The 20,208-nt window shown below is 45.2% G+C and overlaps 2 protein-coding genes across 3 annotated transcripts in view; one reads left to right on the top strand and one right to left on the bottom strand.

Annotated features, from left to right (window-relative positions):
- Positions 1-20,208, top strand: part of LOC147120546 (histamine N-methyltransferase-like) — a 409,239-nt gene that overhangs the window by 292,555 nt on the left and 96,476 nt on the right. The window lies entirely within an intron of this gene.
- Positions 724-18,512, bottom strand: hnmt (histamine N-methyltransferase). The gene is made up of 6 exons (XM_085983861.1): positions 18,346-18,512; positions 15,460-15,515; positions 11,534-11,641; positions 9,719-9,849; positions 7,464-7,561; positions 724-1,060 (listed from the first exon to the last, which is right to left on the bottom strand). Exons 1-6 carry the CDS (start codon positions 18,480-18,482, stop codon positions 724-726), a joined length of 867 nt encoding a protein of 288 aa, XP_085839987.1. The 5' UTR covers positions 18,483-18,512.

The following is a 20,208-nucleotide window of genomic DNA, read 5'->3' as shown; positions in this document are numbered from 1 at the left end:
CAAGAGCACAAAGATAGGCCAGAATAATGTTCCTACTGATTCCTGGAAATGTTTCAAAACTATCTGGAGTTTGGTGACCTCTGTTATTTTACATGGGCATGCTCAGACAATAAAACCAGTATTTATCAAATAAGATTAAATGATACAAAGTAATTCTGCTAGCCAGCAAAGTATTCTCTACCTACATATAGAACCTTATGCAAAGTGCACAAAGCTAGTCCGTGGTATTATATATTTCAGTTCTTCATCCTTCTATCAGAAATATCGCTGAGTAAATTAGCCTTTATCTTAGAATGCAACTGGTAATAGGTATAAAGATGTCAGAGGTAAAAAGAGAGCAAATAAACTCATTCTGCCACAACAGAAACCCTGCTGCCAATTCTTAGATGAACCAAAATGAGCTTTCCACAAGGTGATTGTGGCATAGACACCAGGGAAAATGGAGTAACTAGTGGTTAAGTATAAGATTCATCAAAATGATTCAGTTGCAAGAAGATATTTTAAAAGCTCCAGCACGTAATCCATGAATTTTATATTTTTAATCTGATGAGGAATTATTCTATAAATTAGAGAGCAGCTTAATGGATTAATTCAAAACATTGATGCAAGCACAATCTAATAATTACTTGATCTTAACATCAACAAGTCTTGAGAAGGATTTGTAGCCATTAAGAAAATAATAAGTGAAGTTAGCTGGATAATGGCTGATTGACAGAAATCAAATCAATAGTCAACCACCACTGCTTGCAAATTATTGTTGAAAAGAATTTTCCCATTTTCCTCTCTTGAGCACTGAGGCTGGCGTAGGTATTGCAGAACTTCAGCCTTCAGATCCGAAGGGGCAGTTTTCCTGAAATGGATTATATGTGTGAGGATATCCAACAGGAGCTCCCCATTTTCATTTCCTTCGATGAAACACTCTGTGATATCCAGGTCAGAGGAAAACTCATAGATCTGATAATTCATTCTCATTTCATCAAGTATTTTGCAGACATCAAGGAAAAGATAACGGTCAGTAAAACAGGATCCAAATGTTTTCCAAAGTGAATGACATCCACTGCTTGGTAGTAATATTTGAAATATATTTGTAAATATTTATTTGATTCAAATGCTGATAGTGCCAAAAATAGTTATAAGTAGGATTCCTCTGTAAATTATTTCTTTATATCTTGATAGTATTTATGAATTATTTCTGCTCTCTGCAAATGAAAATGCCCTGCTGTAACATATGTACGCTATGCTACCCAAAGAGACTTTTTGCATATATACTTTTAATGGTTAGCAGACATTAGGAAAGGATTTGGCAATTGGTGTATCGATTAAATGGCCCGTAATTTGTGATCAGCGGTGAAACAAAGGTGTTCGTCACTGGCCCCGAAGTAAGCTTCACACAAACACTTTGCGATCTCTGTGGCGAGAATTTTGGGTTTACCAATGCATAATTTAAATCAACGTAAGTTAATGGGGATTCCCAGCGAAAGAGCTGCTGTAATGTCAACAAGCTGTCTAAGCGGCAATCAAAATGCATAATTCTCACAGACAGTGAAACAGGAAGTGGGTCAGCTGCTCTGATTCTAGGGGGAGAAATTCACTATCGCCCCATTTGAGGCGCTAATTTTTAAAAGTTTGAAACGTTAGCGCCTGATTTAAAACTTTTGAAAAATTCGCCGTTAGTGCTCCAAGAAGGAAGTGGAGCGCTAAATCAAGCACTCCACTTCCTTCTGGACAGCAGGCGGGGCGGAGACTTCAGCAGCGTTGCACACTGGGCCATGTAGCGCTGTCGTGTTCAAAGTCTCCTTCCCTCCCTTAAAGGGAAGGGTCATGCTGGAGGCTCTGCAATTTAAAAAGTACTTACCTGGACCACCAAGCCAGCTGCGATCCCATGCAATCAGCCCGGCACTCAGAGGTGCAAAGGCACCCAATTTCGCTCGCTAACTTTGTAAAAGTGTTGAGAGAGCCAAACAAAAATTGGGGCTCTCACATGGCAAAAGGCAAAACTGAAATAAAGATGAACAAACTTTTTTTTAAATAATAATTTTTAAGTTTCTTAAAAATGTTAATTTTTATAAAATGGATAAATTTGACACTTCACAAAGCTAAAATTAGTTTTTCAGGGCCATAATATTTGTTTGGCAGTCAATAAGCTTTTAAAACCCCAATTACACCTAATCCAAGGGGTCTAACTTTTAATGGGGTATTTAACAACAGATTTACCGCGGAAGAGCCAAGTTCTTGTCAGATTTCATGATTTGACAGATTACACTGATTGCCGGCTTGGGGTGGGGTGGGGGGAGGTGCACAGTGCAGCCAGTGTCGGAGCAGTGACTGACAGACTGCAACTTCAGGATTTCCATGTTAGGTTGCACATGCGCTAAATCCTGAAGTTGATTTTGGTTTCAAGAGCAAAATGACAGCAAACGCTGGCAGTTCACCGTCATCAGGACAGCAAATTCCGGGCCTATATCGTTCATTTTGATTTGCTGAGTTAAAAAGAAATGCACTGTTTCTCAGTTTCTCCAATTTCAAATATTAGAGAATCTTTGAAAGTTGCAGCACAGAAAAAAGGTCATTCAACCCATTAGGTGTTTCTCCCCGCATCTAATTCCATTCCGGCTCATTCCCTTTACACTTTAACATCCTCCTTTTTCAAGCATTTAATTCCCTTTTGGAAAGAATTTATTGACTCTACTTCAACCATGTTTTGTAGCAGTGAATTTCACATTCTGTATGAAGCAATTTTTTCTAACCTTTAATTTTTTGTGATTATCTTAAATATGTGCCCTTTTGTGCTGTTGGACATTTGCAAGGCCTCGAATGGTAAAGGAAGGTCTCTGAGAAGACAGAAAATGCTGCAAATACTCAGCAGGTCAGGCAACATCCGTGGAGAGAGAGACAGAGTTCACGGCTCAGGTTGAGATGCTGGTTGACCAGCTGAGTATTTCCAGGATTTTATGCTGTTATTTCAGATTTACAGCATCCGCTCGCAGAGGGAAGAGGAAGACATAGAAGAGGAAGAAGCCAAAGAGGAGGAAGCATGCTACCCAGACAGCCCCTTTCTGGCAGGATATCCGGGATGGAATGATCCAACTGCGGTACCAGTGACCACAAATCCAATTCCACTTTTCACATTGTCCCACACCTTACCTTCCCTCTGTTACTGACCATCAAAGCATTCTCTTGGTCACAATGCTGAAATAAAAGCCACCACAAAGCAAACTTTCCAATCCAACATTATACATCTATCCATGAAACAGGACATCAAGAAATCAACTCATCACCCTTATGCATTCTCTTAGTGAATGTCTTTTGTGTGCATTTGCCTATCCTACTGATGTCACGCAGTGCTACCCCAGTGGCTGCAACATGGCTGGTGGAAGGCTGCTGACTTTCAGTGGGGGGCGCTGCAAATGGCCTTGCAGGTCGATCCTGAGCTGGGAGCTGGTGGCTGGGGGTGTCAAATCGAGTGATGGTGTTTCTTCTTTATCTTCACTTTCCTCTCCCTCTTTGTGGTCAACCATTGGCTGGGCAGGCTGCATTTCTTGGGTGTGTGTAATGAGGAAGGCACAAGGGTGGAATTGTGGTGAGGGGAGGGCGGGAAAGCAAGTGGTGCATGCCAGAAGGAGGATAGTGTATGAGGATTCCAGCATCATATACACTTTCTGCTCCACCGCTGGCCAAGGGCTCAGCCATGACCCTGCCAAGAATGGCCTGCACTGTCTCCTCCAAGGGGATGAGGTGAGGCTAGGAATGGGAGATGTGCCTCGTGACTGGTGCAGATTGTTGGTAGGTGAGGGATTGGGGGTGGGGGTCATGCATTGAGCGGTGTGTGAGGCTTGTGGTGCCGTTGGTAGGAGACGGATTTTGAAGATGCACTAACTGACCTTGACAAGTGGTATGAGGTCATGAAGCTTCTTTGGGCATTGGAACCAGGTGGCGGGGGCGACACTGCTGGCAGTGACAACCTCAATGATGTAATCCCACACCCTTATTTCTGGTGGGCATCCTGGCCCCTGTGGGTAGAGGACCTGTCGTGTAGTGTTGACTCCCTGCACCAGCTGGAGTGCGGCATTCAAGATCCTGGGTGCCCCTTCCATGGCTTGCTGAGCCTTTTGTGTTAGTGCTGAAGCAGTTTTCACATTTTGAGGTTCGGAAGGGAATTCAGATTTAAGAGCTGTATAATCACATTTAGTACATGTTTTTGATGTCAAAAATGCAGTAAGGGCTGAAAACTGAATTTTTCACTGCATTATATTTTGTATTAGTTCTGAGTACAGTGCCCCTTTAATTCAGAGCCCTTTTAATTGCCCACAATCCTTTGCGAGCTCCACAGCCTCGCACCCAGAGGCTGTGCGAAGCTCAAATGCCGCTTCGAGACAGGAACGTCACCTTGGAGGTCTCCACCAATGCCACCAGGAGGGTGTTGCATGGAAGGTTAGCACTGCGCCACCAATCCCCTGCCCCCGAGACAAATTTATTCTCCTTAGCATTGCCGCCATTTTCAACAGCCGTTAACTCCAGTTGCCGGCAACACCAGCAACTTTCGTGGCAAACACTAATTTCTAGACAAAGGTATTCTGACTGTGCTGTGGCAGTTCTTGTGGAGAGGAATGACCTGTTCCTCCACTCGAATGGTCAAAGGTGCTCTAACAAGCTAGGGAACATGCGTGGCAAGAGGTAGCAGGTCATTAAAAGGGACTTTCATGTAACCTTTGCTCCTGCCCCTCATACTCAATTAGTCACGTAATGTTACGCTGACAGGACCATCTACAAGTGCAGCTCCTTTAGACTCAAGACCACTTACCATCTATATATATAAAAGGATCATGGTGTCTGTCTGTCTGTCTGTCTGTCTGTCCGGGGCATCACTCAAAAGTTATAGAGCGTAACTACACATATTTTATATCAAAAGAAAGCTTATGATTAGGGGAGTCTCATAGGCATATTTACTTTTTGGTCAGACAAAAATTGTTCGGACAGTATACAAAAAACGTTCAAAAAACGGACAAAATCCGCTCATTAGCGGTTGGCCAATCCTACCGCTCATTAGCGTTGAGTGACGTGATGGTTGACCAATTGGGGGGGCGTTTCATGGCGTTTGTGGGCGGGGCCTAATCCTTCAAACTGCTGAGCAGGAGCTGAGCTGAGGTGAGTGGCGGCCATTAAAGACCAGCCGGGCCTGAAGCTAAAAAAATGGTAATGGAGGTGAGGAAATTGTTGATTCATTAGTATTGATTCAGGAATTTCTCTCTCTCTCTCTCTCTCTCCTTCCCCCCCTCGCTCTCTCTCTCCTTCCCCCCCTCTCTCTCTCTCTCTCTCTCCCGAAGCGGGAGCTCAGCTGAGGTGAGTCGCAGCCCAAGAGCCTGGCCGGGCCTGAAGCGCTAGGTCACGCACGGTCACCATGGCCTGCCTCTAAGTCCTTCCCCCCCTCTCTCCCTCTCTCTCTCCTTCACCCCCCTCTCTCTCTCTCTCTCTCTCCTCTTCCCTCTCTCTCTCTCTCTCCTCTTCCCTCTCTCTCTCTCTCTCCTTCCCCCTCTCTCTCTTGCCATTAGGGCGGGACCGGGAAAACCGGGGCTTTCCAACGAGCCATCCCCGACCTAAATCGGACACGGGAGTCCGGAGCGAAAGGCCTTCCACTGCCGTCCGGCCAACCGGGTCCAAAGGCCTGCCTGATTAAACATGAGGAACCCCTGGCTCGCTTCTGAGCGATGGGCACCCGGCCTCCCGGTGTCAGATATACTCCGTTCTGGTACCGAGGTGAGTCGGAGAGGGGGAGAGGGAGAGAGAGGGAGAGGGGAGGGAGGGAGAGAGAGGGAGGTAGAGAGAGCGGGGAGAGAGGGGGAGAGAGAGAGAGCGGGGAGGGAGGGGGAGAGAGCGGGGAGGGAGGGAGAGAGAGAGGGGTAGGGAGAGAGAGGGGCAGGGAGAGAGAGAGGGAGAGAGAGAGGGGAGAGAGAGAGCGGCAGGGAGAGAGAGGGGGAGGAAGAGAGAGAGGGTGAGGGAGGGAGAGAGTGAGGGGCAGGGAGAGAGAGGGGCAGGGAGAGAGAGGGGGAGAGAGAGAGGGGAGAGAGAGAGCGGCAGGGAGAGAGAGGGGGAGGGAGAGAGAGAGGGTGAGGGAGGGAGAGAGAGAGGGGCAGGGAGAGAGAGGGGCAGGGAGAGAGAGGGGGAGAGAGAGAGGGGAGAGAGAGAGCGGCAGGGAGAGAGAGGGGGAGGGAGAGAGAGGGTGAGGGAGGGAAAGAGTGAAGGGGTGGGAGAGGGAGGGAGAGCTCGCCTTCTTCCTTCCTTCGGCCGCCGCAATTCAAACTTCCCGCTGACCTCACAAAATGGCGGCCGCCCTTCTTCACCTGCCGGGCTCTGAGTCCAGCCCCTTCTCTGGGGTGTCTTTCCTCTCTTCTCTATCTCCTTCCCTCACTCTCTCCTTCCCTCTCTCTCTCTCTCTCTCCTTCCCTCTCTGTCTCTCTCTCCTTCCCTCTCTCTCTCTGTCTCCTTCCCTCTCTCTCTCCTTCCCTCTCTCTCTCTGTCTCTCTCTCCTTCCCTCTCTCTCTCTCCTTCCCTCTCTCTCTCCTTCCCTCTCTCTCTCTCTCCTTCCCTCTCTCTCTCCTTCCCTCTCTCTCTCCTTCCCTCTCTCTCTCTCTCCTTCCCTCTCTCTCTCCTTCCCTCTCTCTCTCCGCTTCCCTCTCTCTCTCCTCTTCCCTCTCTCTCTCTCACTCTTTCCCTCTCTCTCTCTCTCTCCTTCCCACACAGACAGACAGACAGACAAACTCATTTATATATATAAAAATTATTTCTACTTTTTTCATAACAACATGCCTTCAAAAAACCCTCGGCACTGCCGGGCACTCCAGCTAGTTTTAATATATAATAGATATACATCAATGACCAGAGGCATGAGGGCCAATCTCTAGGAGATTTCAGTGACCAGAGCTGCTCACTTACAACTCTCAGCATTGACAGCTATCCTCTCTTTTCTATTATCTAGTCAATTCATTATGTACTTTTCATTATTTTACTTTTTTCCAGGAGCTGCTTGTGATGAAATATGTCATTCATCAGACTCTGTAGTTAACTACATATATTGTATTGCCTGCTCCGGTGTTTTACCTTGTATTGTGTATAGTGCACCGCCCCCTTTGTGTGTCGGCTCCGCCCATACCTGGCCCTACTTAAGACAAGCCCAGGCTTGTCTTGCAGCAGAACAGCAGCATGCTAGGTGAAGCCACAGGCATCTTTTCTTTGCTAATAAAAGCCTTGTTTTATTCAGTTAACTTTGAGTCTTGAAGTCATTGAGGCGCATCAATGCTCCTATAGTCATAATCTTTATTGTTTGTACACATACTAGGCTGTACGGAACTAAACATCAGGAGGAAGATGAAAATCGAAGATAAAAAATGTGATTATTTTATCCCTGTAAAATTTCAATTTTTACAGGCATCCTTAGTGCTAGCACATCAGAAACACTGGACAATCACCTACCTGAAAATATTATGATTAGAAGCTTGCCATTGGTTTCCAGAAGGCTGTGGAAGTACTTGATGGAATCATGCACACTTTCTACATAATACAACATCTAGAAAAGAAAATACATTGTGAGAAATACAAATATTTCGCATATAAACTACATCCTTTTCTCAAAATTGACATTAGTTTTGTGAATAAAGATGAATGACAGAAATTGAGGATTTTTTTCTCTGCAATATATACCTCATAGTGTCTGAAGACACTGCCTTGAAATTCTGTTTGGGGCCAAGGTAGAATCCTGGCAGACTTCTGATCAAAGGGCCAGAAGATGGGGCAGAACCTACTTCTGCCAGGATTGCACTCTGTTTTTGCTGGTTTGCCATTTTCCAGTTATGGGGAAATGTGGATGAATTTGCAGCTGCCACTCTCCCCAACCCAACTATATCTGGGTGAGTTTGCCATATACTGGGAATTCCATCCAGTACACCCTTACCTGACTTGATCTGTCAACGACGTGAAACCTGTTGAGAATGTGCCAGAATAGAAAAAGGCTGGCAAAATAGCAGGTAACAAGCATTTAACAAGCAGTTAATTATCTTAAATGCCTCCCCTGCCGCTTGGTGTCGGGGCTGTTCTGAAAACGCAGACCCCACAGTTTGGAAATTCACATAGAGGTGGGTTCGTGGCGGATTCGCAACCCGCCATCAATCGTTCCAAATTTAACAGCTGACCCGCCTCCGAACCCGCCCTCTGAGCACCATCAAAATTGCGGCCTTAGTGTGGGAAGGGAGAGATCCAGAACACATGCGCATTGTTCTCATCACAGATATTTCACAGAACAGCACAAGATAGCTTTGGATGAAAGGGGCCCTTCCGCCCATTTCAGATCATCCTTTCATGTTACCAACCATATTACAACATTCCATTATAAAAGAAATCCTGTATCCTGCCATTAATCACTTTTTCCTGCTCCACTCATTGCCTGATCTGAACTATGGTCAAATGGGAATGCTGTAGTGCATTCCAGCAACATGGAAGGAAAATGCCTCTTATACCGCTCCTGTGAAGTGCCTATAGCGTCAAAGGCGCTGTATAAATACAAGTTGTTGTTGTTGTTGCTGCTGAGTGGTCACCAACACAACATGGCAGATGCTTGGGGTATTGTCTGAAGTCTACAAACAGGCTACCCACACAACCATTTGATACCAGAGGTTTCAAGGGCAGGCAGACCAAAGATGGGGAATAATTTGCCTGAAAAAAGAGAGAAAGAATATTACTTCTAAAAATATCTCTGGTACATGCAACCACCAATATTTTGGCACTAAGTGGGACAGTTAGACATTTGGGGCTGGATTTTGATTCTGGAGGCATGTTGGAGGAGGGACTGCAACTTTCGGGGTTGTAGTCCCGCCTCCATCGAGTTGTGGCCAACCCACGCGATTTTCACTTGATTGACCTTGTTGAGCCCGCCCAGCGGGCTCAGCATCCAATTAAGGGCCACCCGGCAAGAGGTGACGTCACAGATTGACATTTCATCTGTCAAGAGCTTTTGACAGATGAAATATCAGCGCTTGACAGCTTTTTGAAGCTGTCAAACACTGACAATCTGTACACTAAGTTAATTCCTTCCTCTCAGGCGGATTTAGAGATCTCTCCAGAACAGAGCTGAATGCTGCAACTTTTGACAGCTCACGGCCATTCTGCTTTCTGTGCCGGTGAGATGAGGGACTCTCGAGACCTGAAGGAAGGAAGGCTGTAAAGGTAAGTAAAGGTAATTAAACTTCTTTAAACACTTTACACACACCAAACACACTTACCTCTTCACTCATGCACCCATCACTCACCTGAACACCGGACATCTCGAACCCTTCAAGTCCTTCAGCCCGACGGCCCGCCTCGCTAACTTGGCGTGGTTTTGATCCATCGGGAATCCCATACTTCAGGAATAATAGGGATTAGGCTAAAAGCTGCCTGTTAACAGGCAGTTCATTGGCACTAATCCCCTTCCCGCCTCGGGGAGGCGGGTCCCAGCACAGGTCGGGTAGCCGCCTCCTTTGAAACTGGCATGGAGGCGGGTTGGGGGCGGGATGGCTTCGCGACCCCCGATTTCGAGATTTTAACCCCCCACATGCCTCCAATCCCGCCTCCACGGCCCAATGAAAATCCTGCCCTTGATGTCTAGAGCTGGTTACACATCCAGCCCAGACTGATGGATTGAATGTCTCCCCTGTCTGCTGGTTGTAAGGTTATCTTAAGCTGCAGTTACCTCAACCATGTGAATTAAATCAAACTTTTTGCTTTCATTTCTTTCCTTGCTTCGCTTTTCATATTCTTCTGAGCTCATCTGGTTCCAAGCGAAGGAGATGTTAAGATCCTGACTCTTTTCTTTCACAAGTGCTGGAACACAGGTAGAATTAGAGGGAATTAAATAAAGTGAATGTAAACACTACTTTTGTTGCTATTTCATCAGATCCAGTTTCTAGGCGTTCACATATAGACATATTTCTTTACCTTCTGAATTTAAGTGAGAACATTGGTAAGTTAGATTTAGCCGAGAAAAAATAGCAGATATTTAAGGGCTGAAGCAATTTGTTCACACCTCAACGTATCACACTTAATTTTGAAAATTATTAATTGTTTTGTCAAATTGTACACAACAATCAGAAAATCTAGTAGAAAGTGCTGGAATACCTCACTAATTACATACAGGAAACTTTGTGTTATCCAGAGGCTAAATGTCCAGCAAGCTCGAGCCACCGGCAAAAATCAGGAGCCGTTTTTTTTCTTTTCGTTTCTTTTCGTTGCTTTTTTTTCCCCAGTCAGGCACTGCAAGGTCTGTAGCTATAGCAACAGCTTCAGCTAGAGATGATTGCAGCTGCAGCCGACTGTTTAGAAGCTGTTGCTAAGCAACAGTGTTTGCTGTCAGATACGGAGATGAAAACCTCCGTATGCTTCAACATTAGAGCTGGAGTGTCCGGCAGTTTTGAGGGAACGGCAACAGCTCAGTCCCGTCGGTGCCGGATAGCACAAAGTTTCCTGCAAATAGATTTAAAATAAACAGAAAAATTGAGCCAGGCAGGCAATTGAGTGCACAATGTCCCCACCAGATTTTCCTCGGCCAGTTGACCATTTTTCAGGTGACAACCAGGCGGCTGGCATTTGCCCCCTGCCTCCCCCCCCCCCACCGCCCCCCATTATTTTAGGCAACTAGTCTCACTCCCCTGCTTTTTTTCCATAGCCCTACAATTTGTTTCCTTTTCAAATATTTATCCAATTCCATTTTGAAAATTACTATTGAATCTGCTTCCACCACCCTTTCAGGCAGAGCATTCCAGATCATAACAACTCGCAGCTTAAAGAAAAATCTGCTACCAAATGAATGTGTGGGAAGCCTGTTCATAGGGGCATCAGGCACTGCCTGAGTATCTGCCAGGAAATGTTGGAAACTACTCGGGCATGACTCCCTTGCAGTTTTCCTTCTCACCTCTGGGAAGACACTGCAGCAATGTTCCCTGTAAGCTGCGCAGCCGGCTTGCTGGCTTTTCAATTCAAGCATCGCGCATGCGCACTGAGGGAACATTGCACTGCAGCCTTCATATTTGACCATGTTCAGATCAGAAACAGGGATTGAACTTATTTTGATCCTTTATTTTCAGTTCAGAGTGTTAATGCTCTTCACGCAGCAACGCTGTGCTCCTCCCATCTGTTTCTATTTCCATTTCTTTGCAATTGGTTATACAAAGTCTCACCCTGATGGAGCACAAAATTCATCCAAAAAAAACCAATATTATACTAAAGATCATGAACTTTTTTGACCATGGATGACAACATAATCATAGAAGATAATAATTCATAAACGAGAAATTTATCTTTGTAGTAAAATGGTTATCAGCATCTTTACATAGGTTAGTACCAACTATTGGTTCAATGATCAATCAAAAGGACAGTGATGTCTCACACACACACGGTCACTACCTGAAACAGACCAGTTGTTCCAAAGATGATTTAACACCTCAAATAAAATAGCTGTTTTCAGCTGGAAACACATGGTGCATATAAATATTTAAGTTTGCAAACATACCTTTGTAGCTGGAGATTTGCTCAGGAGTAGGCTCCACCACCTCATTATGAATTGAAAGGCCTGGATGTTTGGACTGAATTTTGCCAAGTATTTCAAAGTCTATTTTACCTGAATGGAAAAACAAAACACTTCTGAATGCTTCTTTCCATGAATTCATTACAGTACATCTTCAATTGGAATAAGTGAGATGCATTCAAACTGCTAGGGGTTAACTTGTTCTTTTAAGTCATGTACCTCTCATTGTAATTTTCCTTTACCTTTCAAATCAATGTTCACTGAATTGCAAGCACTGCTAGTTTTGCAAAAGCAATACTACCTAATTGTATTTTCATTGAATTTTGCTATTAGTTCACAAGTCTATTATTTGTTTAATATAAGGAAATAAAATGAATACATTGAAATCAGACAACACACTGTAGAGTTTGCTAAAGTAGCACTTCAAATTATGGAAAATGGACATCAAACAATAAAAGGATTTTATTCTGGACAGTTTGCTCCTTCTCCAATTTGCAGTGAGGTTCTTGGACATGGGAACTGATGGGCAGATTTGCATAATTTTGTCTTTATTCGTTGAATTTGCCATTGTTTATTTGCAGTCTACTCTCGTCCAGGAAAATGTGGTGAAACAATTTCTAAAACCTTATCCAAATTTAATTTGTCTTCTGGAATTATTCTAATCGAACCAGAGTCAATGAACAAGTTGTTGCTGATGACATACAGTTCACCTGCTGTCCATATTAGAAAGCATTCAGCAGAGAGTTTGATCATTTACATCCCACATTTAAATTATCCATTTAGACATAACACCATAGAGTCTGCACAGCTCTGTATGCAACAATTAAGTAGCCAACTAATTAAAAACATAGGGCTGGATTTTCATTCAGAAGTCAGGAAGGAGGCGGGACTACAACTTTCGGGTTGTAGTCCCGCCTCCATCGAGATGCGGCCAATCCACGCGATTTTAACTTGATTGACCTTGTTGAGCCCACCCAGCGGGCTCAGCAGGCCAATTAAGGGCCACCAGGCAACAGGTGACGTCACAGACTGAAATTTCATCTGTCAAGACGTGTTGACAGATGAAATATCAGTGTTTCACACCTGTTTGAAGCTGTCAAACACTGACAGTCTTACTTCTAACCTGAGTCCTTCTACGCAGACTCAGTTAGAAATCTCACTGGCACTGAAAGCTGCAGGCTGTCACTTTTGACAGATCGCAGCCATTCTGCTTTCTGTGCCGGCTGAATGATGGACTCCCGAAACCTAGAGGAGGGAAGGCTGTAAAGGTAAGTACAGGTAATTTAAACTTCTTTACACACTTTAGACACACCAAACACACTTACCTTTGCACTCATGCACCCATCACTCACCTGAACACTGACATCTCGACCCCTCCAAGTCCTTCAACCCGACGGCCTGACTCCTCTAACTTGGCGTGGTTTAGAGCCGTCGGGAATCCCACACGACAACCTTCAAAATAGAGATTAGGCTAAAAACTGCCTGTTAACTACCTGTTAACAGGCAGTTAATTGGCAATAATCCCTTCCCGCCTCAGGTCGGCGGGTCCCAGCGCGGGGCGGGTACCCGCCTCCTTTGAAACTTACATGCAGGCAGGTTTTGGGCGGGATGGTGTCGGGACCCCCGAATTCGGGAATTTAACCTGCTACACGCCTCCAATCCCGCCTCCACAGCACACTGAAAATCGACCCCATGGGGCAGGAATTTAACTCAGGAGTTGGGTTGGAGGCGGGACTACAACTTTCGGGGTTGTAGTCCCACCTCCATCGAGATGCGGCCAATCCACGCGATTTCAACTTGATTGACCTTGTTGAGCCCACTGGGCGGGCTCAGCAGGCCAAGTAAGGGCCACCTGGCAACAGGTAATGTCACAAACTGAAATTTCATCTGTCAAGCGCTTTTGACAGATGAAAGATCAGTGTTTTGCAGCTGTTTGAAGCTGTCAAATACTGACAGTCTTACTTTTAACCTGAGTCCTTCTCCACAGACTCAGTTAGAAATCTCTCCTGCACAGAAAGCTGCAGGCTGTCACTTTTGACAGTTCGCAGCCATTCTGCTTTCTGTGCCGGTGAGATGAGGGACACCCGGAACCTAAAGGAAGGAAGGCTGAAAAGGTAAGAAAAGGTATGTAAAACTTATTTAATCACTTTAGACACACCAAACACACTTACCTTTGCACTCATGCACACGTCACTCACCTGAACACCGACATCTCGACCGTCCCCCAAGTCCTTCAACCCGACGGCCCGCCTCCTCTAACTTGACGTGGTTTGGAGCCATCAGGAATCCCTCACTTCCACATCAAAAATAGGGATTAGGCTAAAAACTCCCTGTTAACTACCTGTTAACAGGCAGTTAATTGGCACTAATCCCTTCCCGCCTCGGGTAGGCAGGTCCCAGTGTGGGGCAGGTACACGCCTCCTTTGAAACTGGCATGTAGGCGGGTTTGGGTGTGGGAAGGGGTCGGGACCCCTGATTTCGGGATTTTAACACCCCCACATGCCTCCAATCCCGACTCCACGGCACAATGAAAATCCTGCCCTATGCCTTTTCTTTTACACTCAGTCTCATAAGTATTTGAATTCATTTAAAACATTTAGGAGAAGACAGATTGATATTTTATCACTCAAGTTCCTGTACAACACACAAAAATTTGATGATCGGAGGGTACGCGCAAGTGCCAGGTTTAGGCATGCGAAACACTTGCGCTAATACCCGGCACTTGCAATCTGTCAAGAATCTTCTTGACAGATCCTCCGCATCCCCAGGAAAAGGGCCTCTGCGGGTGGAGACTTGCGCTATTTGCCCAACTTCCGCCTGCTGAAAGGCCGTGGAATTCTTTCGCCGGTAAAAGCAGGTGTAAAGCCCTCTCCAATAAGGTAAGTTTATTTTAAGCCCCGTTAAAACATACAGGGGGCAAAATTGGGTCGCGCCCCCTTTGGAGCGCTAACATCGCTGGGGCGCAAGCGCCATTGGGATATGTGCGCCTCTACGCTCTTCTACCAGGAGAGGCCCAGGATCGCAAGCCTCCGTATCTCCCAGGCCACCAGTTAAATGCTTAGAAAATTTGATGATTGGAGGTATCCGCCCGCGGGAAGCCTCGGATCGCAAATTCTGGCCCTTTGTATCTTCCAGCCATTACTTTACAGAACAGTCCTCAAGGAAGGACTGTGCAAATGTAATGTTTGAAAAAATTGTAGGCACTTCCATGGACCTCCAGAGATGGCTCTGCACCAGACTGCAGTTACACTTCTTCCAGTGCAAAGCCCAAGTGATATGAATCTACCTCCTAGAGCAGGTTTGGCTTTAGTATGCTGAGAGTCAGTTTTCTGCCACTACACATTGAAAGACGCTTTGCATAAGTGCAAAAGTCGAAGCATAATAGCAAAATTTCAAAATTTTCTGCTTATAGCTCAAAATTGAGTTTCTTCTTTTTGCCATGTATATATACAATTCATTAAGAACTTTATAAAACCTATGGATAACTTTTAACATTTTATAACAAGTCTTGGCTTTATTTGCAGGATATTTTAGCAAATGAGATGCAAATTAGTAATTAGAGAGACAAAACCCCAAATTTAGCTATGAGCCTGGAGTCAATAGGTAGCAGTGCTAGTTTTTCCAGTACAATCTTTATCCTATGCTAGAACTAATCATATTTACGTTTGTAGCTATCTGCTCATCCCCCTTTAACAATACGAGACATTGGAAATCCAGTGTGCATTATTCTTGTGTTTGCTACAGGATAAAATATAAAGGATCCTTCAACATTCAATACTTGATCCCATTTCTCAGTTTGTAGCAGTAAAAGTGTATTTGATTAAATCCGCAGTGTAGGATGATAAAATACATCTATCATGAATACAATACTTAGCCATTAGATATAGAACAATGGACACTGCAGGACCTACCTGAACCACTTCCTACTCCCAGGACATTAAGACTGGAGCTTCCTTTTTCCCCAATGCTGCAAAGTAAAAAAGTTTTATTTTGAAACAACATAAACCAACCTACAATAACATTAGTAACAAATTGCTTTACTAACCCACAGCTATGTATGTCTTATTTTTTAAATGCAAAAGCCGAGCATTTAATTTGTATATCTGCAAAGCAAATGTTACCAAAGCATCTGAACTATTTTACCTAATAATGAAGAAGAAATTATTTCCTTTTTTATTTTCCTGTCACGGACACCAAGGCCGGAATTATTACCGTGGAGCTGGGCCGGGTGCGTGCGGGCCACGTAATGGGTCAGGAAACGCGATGTTCTGCTCAGCGCGTTCTTCAGGGCGACTTTAACTTAATGGCCCCACTTAAAGCAGTCGTGCGTGTTTCCCGGTCCAATTAAATGGTATGGTCTGATGACATCATCGATGACACATTGCAAGTGCCAATATTTAAAGCAGCCTTGCACTCAACTCATTTGAAGGTTTCTAGAGGAGAGTGGAACCTGACAAACAAAGGCCTGACTACTGTTATAAAGTAGCAAGGATGGATTGCCAAAGGCAGAGGGCTGCACCACGCTTTTCAGACTCATCCCTGCATACTCTAGTGGAGGCAGTCGGAGCACACAGGGAGGTCCTGTTCCCTGCTGATAGGCGAAGGAGACCTCCACAAGAGACCAAAAGAGCCTGGCTGGATATAGCTGAGGAGGTCAGCAGCAGGGATGTGGTGAGGGGAACCTGGATACGGTGCAGGAAACGATTCAATGATCTCGTGAGGTCAGGAAAGGTGTAAAGCCACACTTCCCTTCATCCTGATGTGCCTATCACCACATCCCCATCACTCTGCCTTACCAAGCCTACTCCTGCACATCATTCCTCACACCAACATACCTTGCACGTCTAGCCATCCCTTTCTCTATGCACATACTCACATCCCCATCTGACTAATCACCACAGACACTTACCCTCATCCTAATGCAATCATAGTAACACCACAGAAGGACATTTGGCATTGCCACCCCATTCCCTCATAGTCAACCTCTACAGATGTAACTCATCCATTCTTTACACTCATTCAATCACTCTCACTCAAACTTCTCTTCTTTCCGTCCTTGCAGGAGAAAAGAGCCCAGAACATGCAGGAGAGGCAGAGAACCGGAGGTGGTCCTCCAGTCTCCACTCAACTAACACCAGCAGAAGAGGCGACGGGATGTCAGGGTTTCCCGACGCACTCGAAATTTCTGGGATTTTTACTGCCGACCCACCCCCCAAACCTGCACGCTTGGCAACGGGAAAATTCTGGCCTATGACAGAGATGAAAAATCTCTATGACATAAATGAAAATAGGCAAATGAAGCTACAGTAAATATAGAATTTCTATTCAATGACAAACTTGCTTTGTCCAATTTTTAGGTAACAATTTGGCTTAGACACTCTAGTGGGCTAAGGCCTTCTGCGAATATCACTCCTTCTGCCCTTTCTCTTCAGAGCTGCAGGTTTCTGGACTTTTGTCTGCTCCTCCTCCTCTTCTAGCCACAATGGCACACCAATCACCAAACCCAAAATGTCATTGTGATGTTTGTCAGAAGACCCTGGTCAAAATTCCAGCACCGACTCAGCCAGATCATTTTTAGAAAGATTAATTTCAGCTCAAACAGCCAACACAGCAAAAAATAGTAAAAGCAGCACATTGGTGGTCCAAATGAATAAACCACTACTGCAAACCATCTTCTTAAAGCCCTCTCCCCTGCCTCCTCCACCCTCACCTCCAACAACAAGTGCGAGGAGCTCATGGACTTCTTTGTCACTAAGATTGAGACCATCCATTCAGCTGCCTCTGCCTCTTTCCTCCCTTCCCCTTGCCCACTGGGCCGAACTTCCTCTAAGTTTCCCCCCCAGCCCTGAGCTTTCTCTAGTTTCTCTCTTATCTCCCCTCATGCCCGCTCCAAGCTTATCTTGTCCATGAGACCCACCTCCTGCTTCCTCGTCCCTATTCCCACCAAACTGCTCACCATTTAACTTCCCTTCCTTGCTCCATGTTAGATGACATTGGTAATGGTTCTCTCATTTATAAGTAAAACAAAATTAAAAGTAGCATAGGTTTCTATCAATTAAGTAAAAGCTTACATAAGTCATAGGGGGAGACATCAGGTATCGCCCCTTTTGGGGCGCTGAATTTTGAAAGCTGGAAAATTTAGCGCCAGGTGCTAATGATTCTCAGCTTTCTCTAAATTGGGTGTTAGCGCTCCAGGGAGGAAGTGGAGCGCTAAATCCCGTACAGCACTGCCGGGATCCGAGACTCCTTCCTTCCCTTAAAGGGAAAGGGCATCATTGCTGCAGGCTCTGCATTTCAACGGTGTCCGTCTTCGCCGACGCCAGCCGGGATCTGCGAGGATTAAGTACAAGCACTCACGGCAGTTAAACATTTTCAAACAGCAACTTAAGGGATGGAAACAAATTTTTTCCGCAGACCAGCGGCCTTACCTTTAATTACCGCTTCCGAAGTGCCCAGTCTCCCGAACATTGCCTCCTGCAGCTGTCGGTGTTATCGCCCGGCGATGCTGCAGGGGGCAGAATCAAATTTCGGGTCCAGGACACTACCGGGGTGCTGCGCAGCAGGATGCCATCAGGATCTCCGGGCGCAGGAGATCATGGCAGTAGGGGTTACCACCGCCAAAAACAGCCAGTTGAATTTCACGGGCGGTGGTACTATCGCCACGCCTGGGTGGTAAGTCATTAGCGTCCCGTTATTGCCCCCCGGAGGCGTTAACGGGAAGCGCTAACCTAATGACTATCTAGCCCATAGTCTTTTCAGATTCTTCAATTTTCAACAGGGCTCTAAACATGCCGTACCTGGCTATTTTGTCTGACAGATTCTCATCAATGAATTTTTGTATGCACTGTTGTTGATTGGAGCGGTCTAAGAAGAGGTTAAAAGTCTTCAAATAATAACTGACGTCTGAGCTGAGGGATTTCATAGATGTCTCCATCTCTGGTTTCCTGCAGTTAAGAAAGGGTAACAGTTCAGTTCACTTTGAATTTTGTTATCTGTAGAAATCAGGATATGGATCATGCCTTGAACAATTATTGCTCTGACTGGACTCTAATTGTAAAACTTGGAAAATCTCCAATACCGTCTGCAGCGAGCACACATTAACTCCGACCTGCATGCCCCACTCAATGATCTTCCTCAACTTTAGCCTCCTGTTAACAAGCAGCCTTAACCATCTTAATGTATGTACCAACCAGCAGCATGCTGGCTTGTGAAAGCTCAGTAAAACCTAATTAAAACTAAACCTTTGAACCTACTAACATTTGCAGTAGAACTTTCAATAAAAACAGGAATGACTACTAACAATTTTGTTTCTAGAAAGCTCCAATCAAAAGTTCTGCTTAATAAATCCTTTCAATATAAGATCACAGAAGTCAATCTCACGTTGTGTAGTAACCCTTAGGTGAGTTCAATACTTACTGTGTGAAATCTACTGCGAATGGAAAACCCCTGAGGAAACCAAAACTGTCTATCAGAGCGGAATGGCTCATTTGCAAGATGGTTTATTCCTTTTCCTAATCAAACATTTCTCCCAACACCAAAGCATGAGGAGCCAAACATCGTGAAACCGGGGCTTAATTAGATAACAGCATTCGCATTAAATGTGCAAATATCATGTAACATATCATTCTATATACTGAATGTCCTTTTTCTTTGCAAGGAATATCGTACATTCTTCTGCATTATTTTAGTGAACAGCTGGTGGAGTTAAACAAGTGTGATCCAAGAGGTTCCGGACCATTGAATGTTCCCACAATTTTTTGGAAGAAATTTTGTCGATATATCTTTAAATAATAGGCGTAGCCATGCATTGTTATAAAGAGTATCGACATTTTATAAAGCATATAAAATATCAAGGTAACTTACAGTAGTTAAGGGAGCTGCAGAAGTCTGCTGCTTTACCGGACCACACCCAGAGGAGTGAGAGAGAGAGACAGAAACAAAGCAATCACCTGACACATCATCACCTACTCAAACAGCACTCACATGCAGCAAATGTGCTCCCCATGTCACATCTTCCCCTCAAAAAAGTATAAGATATAGGGGTACAAATTTGGTTGGTTAGTGCCTCCTGTTAGCGCCTCAAGGAACTTAGCGCCCGAGCGTGGCGATTTTAGCACCGCTCGCGAAATTGACCAGTCGTTTTGCGGAGGCACTAAACACTACCGCCACGCTCTCCTGTGCCCGCAGATCGTGACGTCAAGCGTGCAATGCCTCGGTAGCGCCCCAGATCGGATATTGAGTCGCGCCCCTTGCCTTAGCGCCTGCCGCTAGGAACGACAGGTAGAGGGTAACGTTTTCAAGTCGGGAAGGGGCTGGGGGAGCGCTATTTAAAGGCGGGAGAAACCTGCCTTTTCTTGTCGGCAACATTTTTGGTTTTAATGATGTCCTAAGGAGTTTTGGCCCTCAGCACCACTTTTGAGGTTCTGAAGTGCCGAGCTCTTTCCGTGTGCCTATCCATTAGTGCTCCCAACACAATTGCTTTTGAGGTCTCTCCAGGCTGAGATTCAAGGCTGCAATGAGCAGGGTGTGGCTGGCCAGCAAGATGGCCCCTCCCCTTTAAGAACTGGACGGTGCCAGTCTGTCTGGCTTCCACGGTAATTGGCATCACCTGAGCTTCAGTAGCGTTCTGAGGTAGTGCCTCGCTTCCTGATGTTTGCGCC

This window comes from Somniosus microcephalus, chromosome 4, assembly GCF_052327205.1.
Source record: "Somniosus microcephalus isolate GS21.2 chromosome 4, FLI_Smic_1.0, whole genome shotgun sequence".
Taxonomy (NCBI): Eukaryota; Metazoa; Chordata; class Chondrichthyes; order Squaliformes; family Somniosidae; genus Somniosus; species Somniosus microcephalus.
The sequence above is the reverse complement of the archived record's forward strand: the minus strand, read 5'-3'. Positions and strand labels throughout refer to the sequence as shown.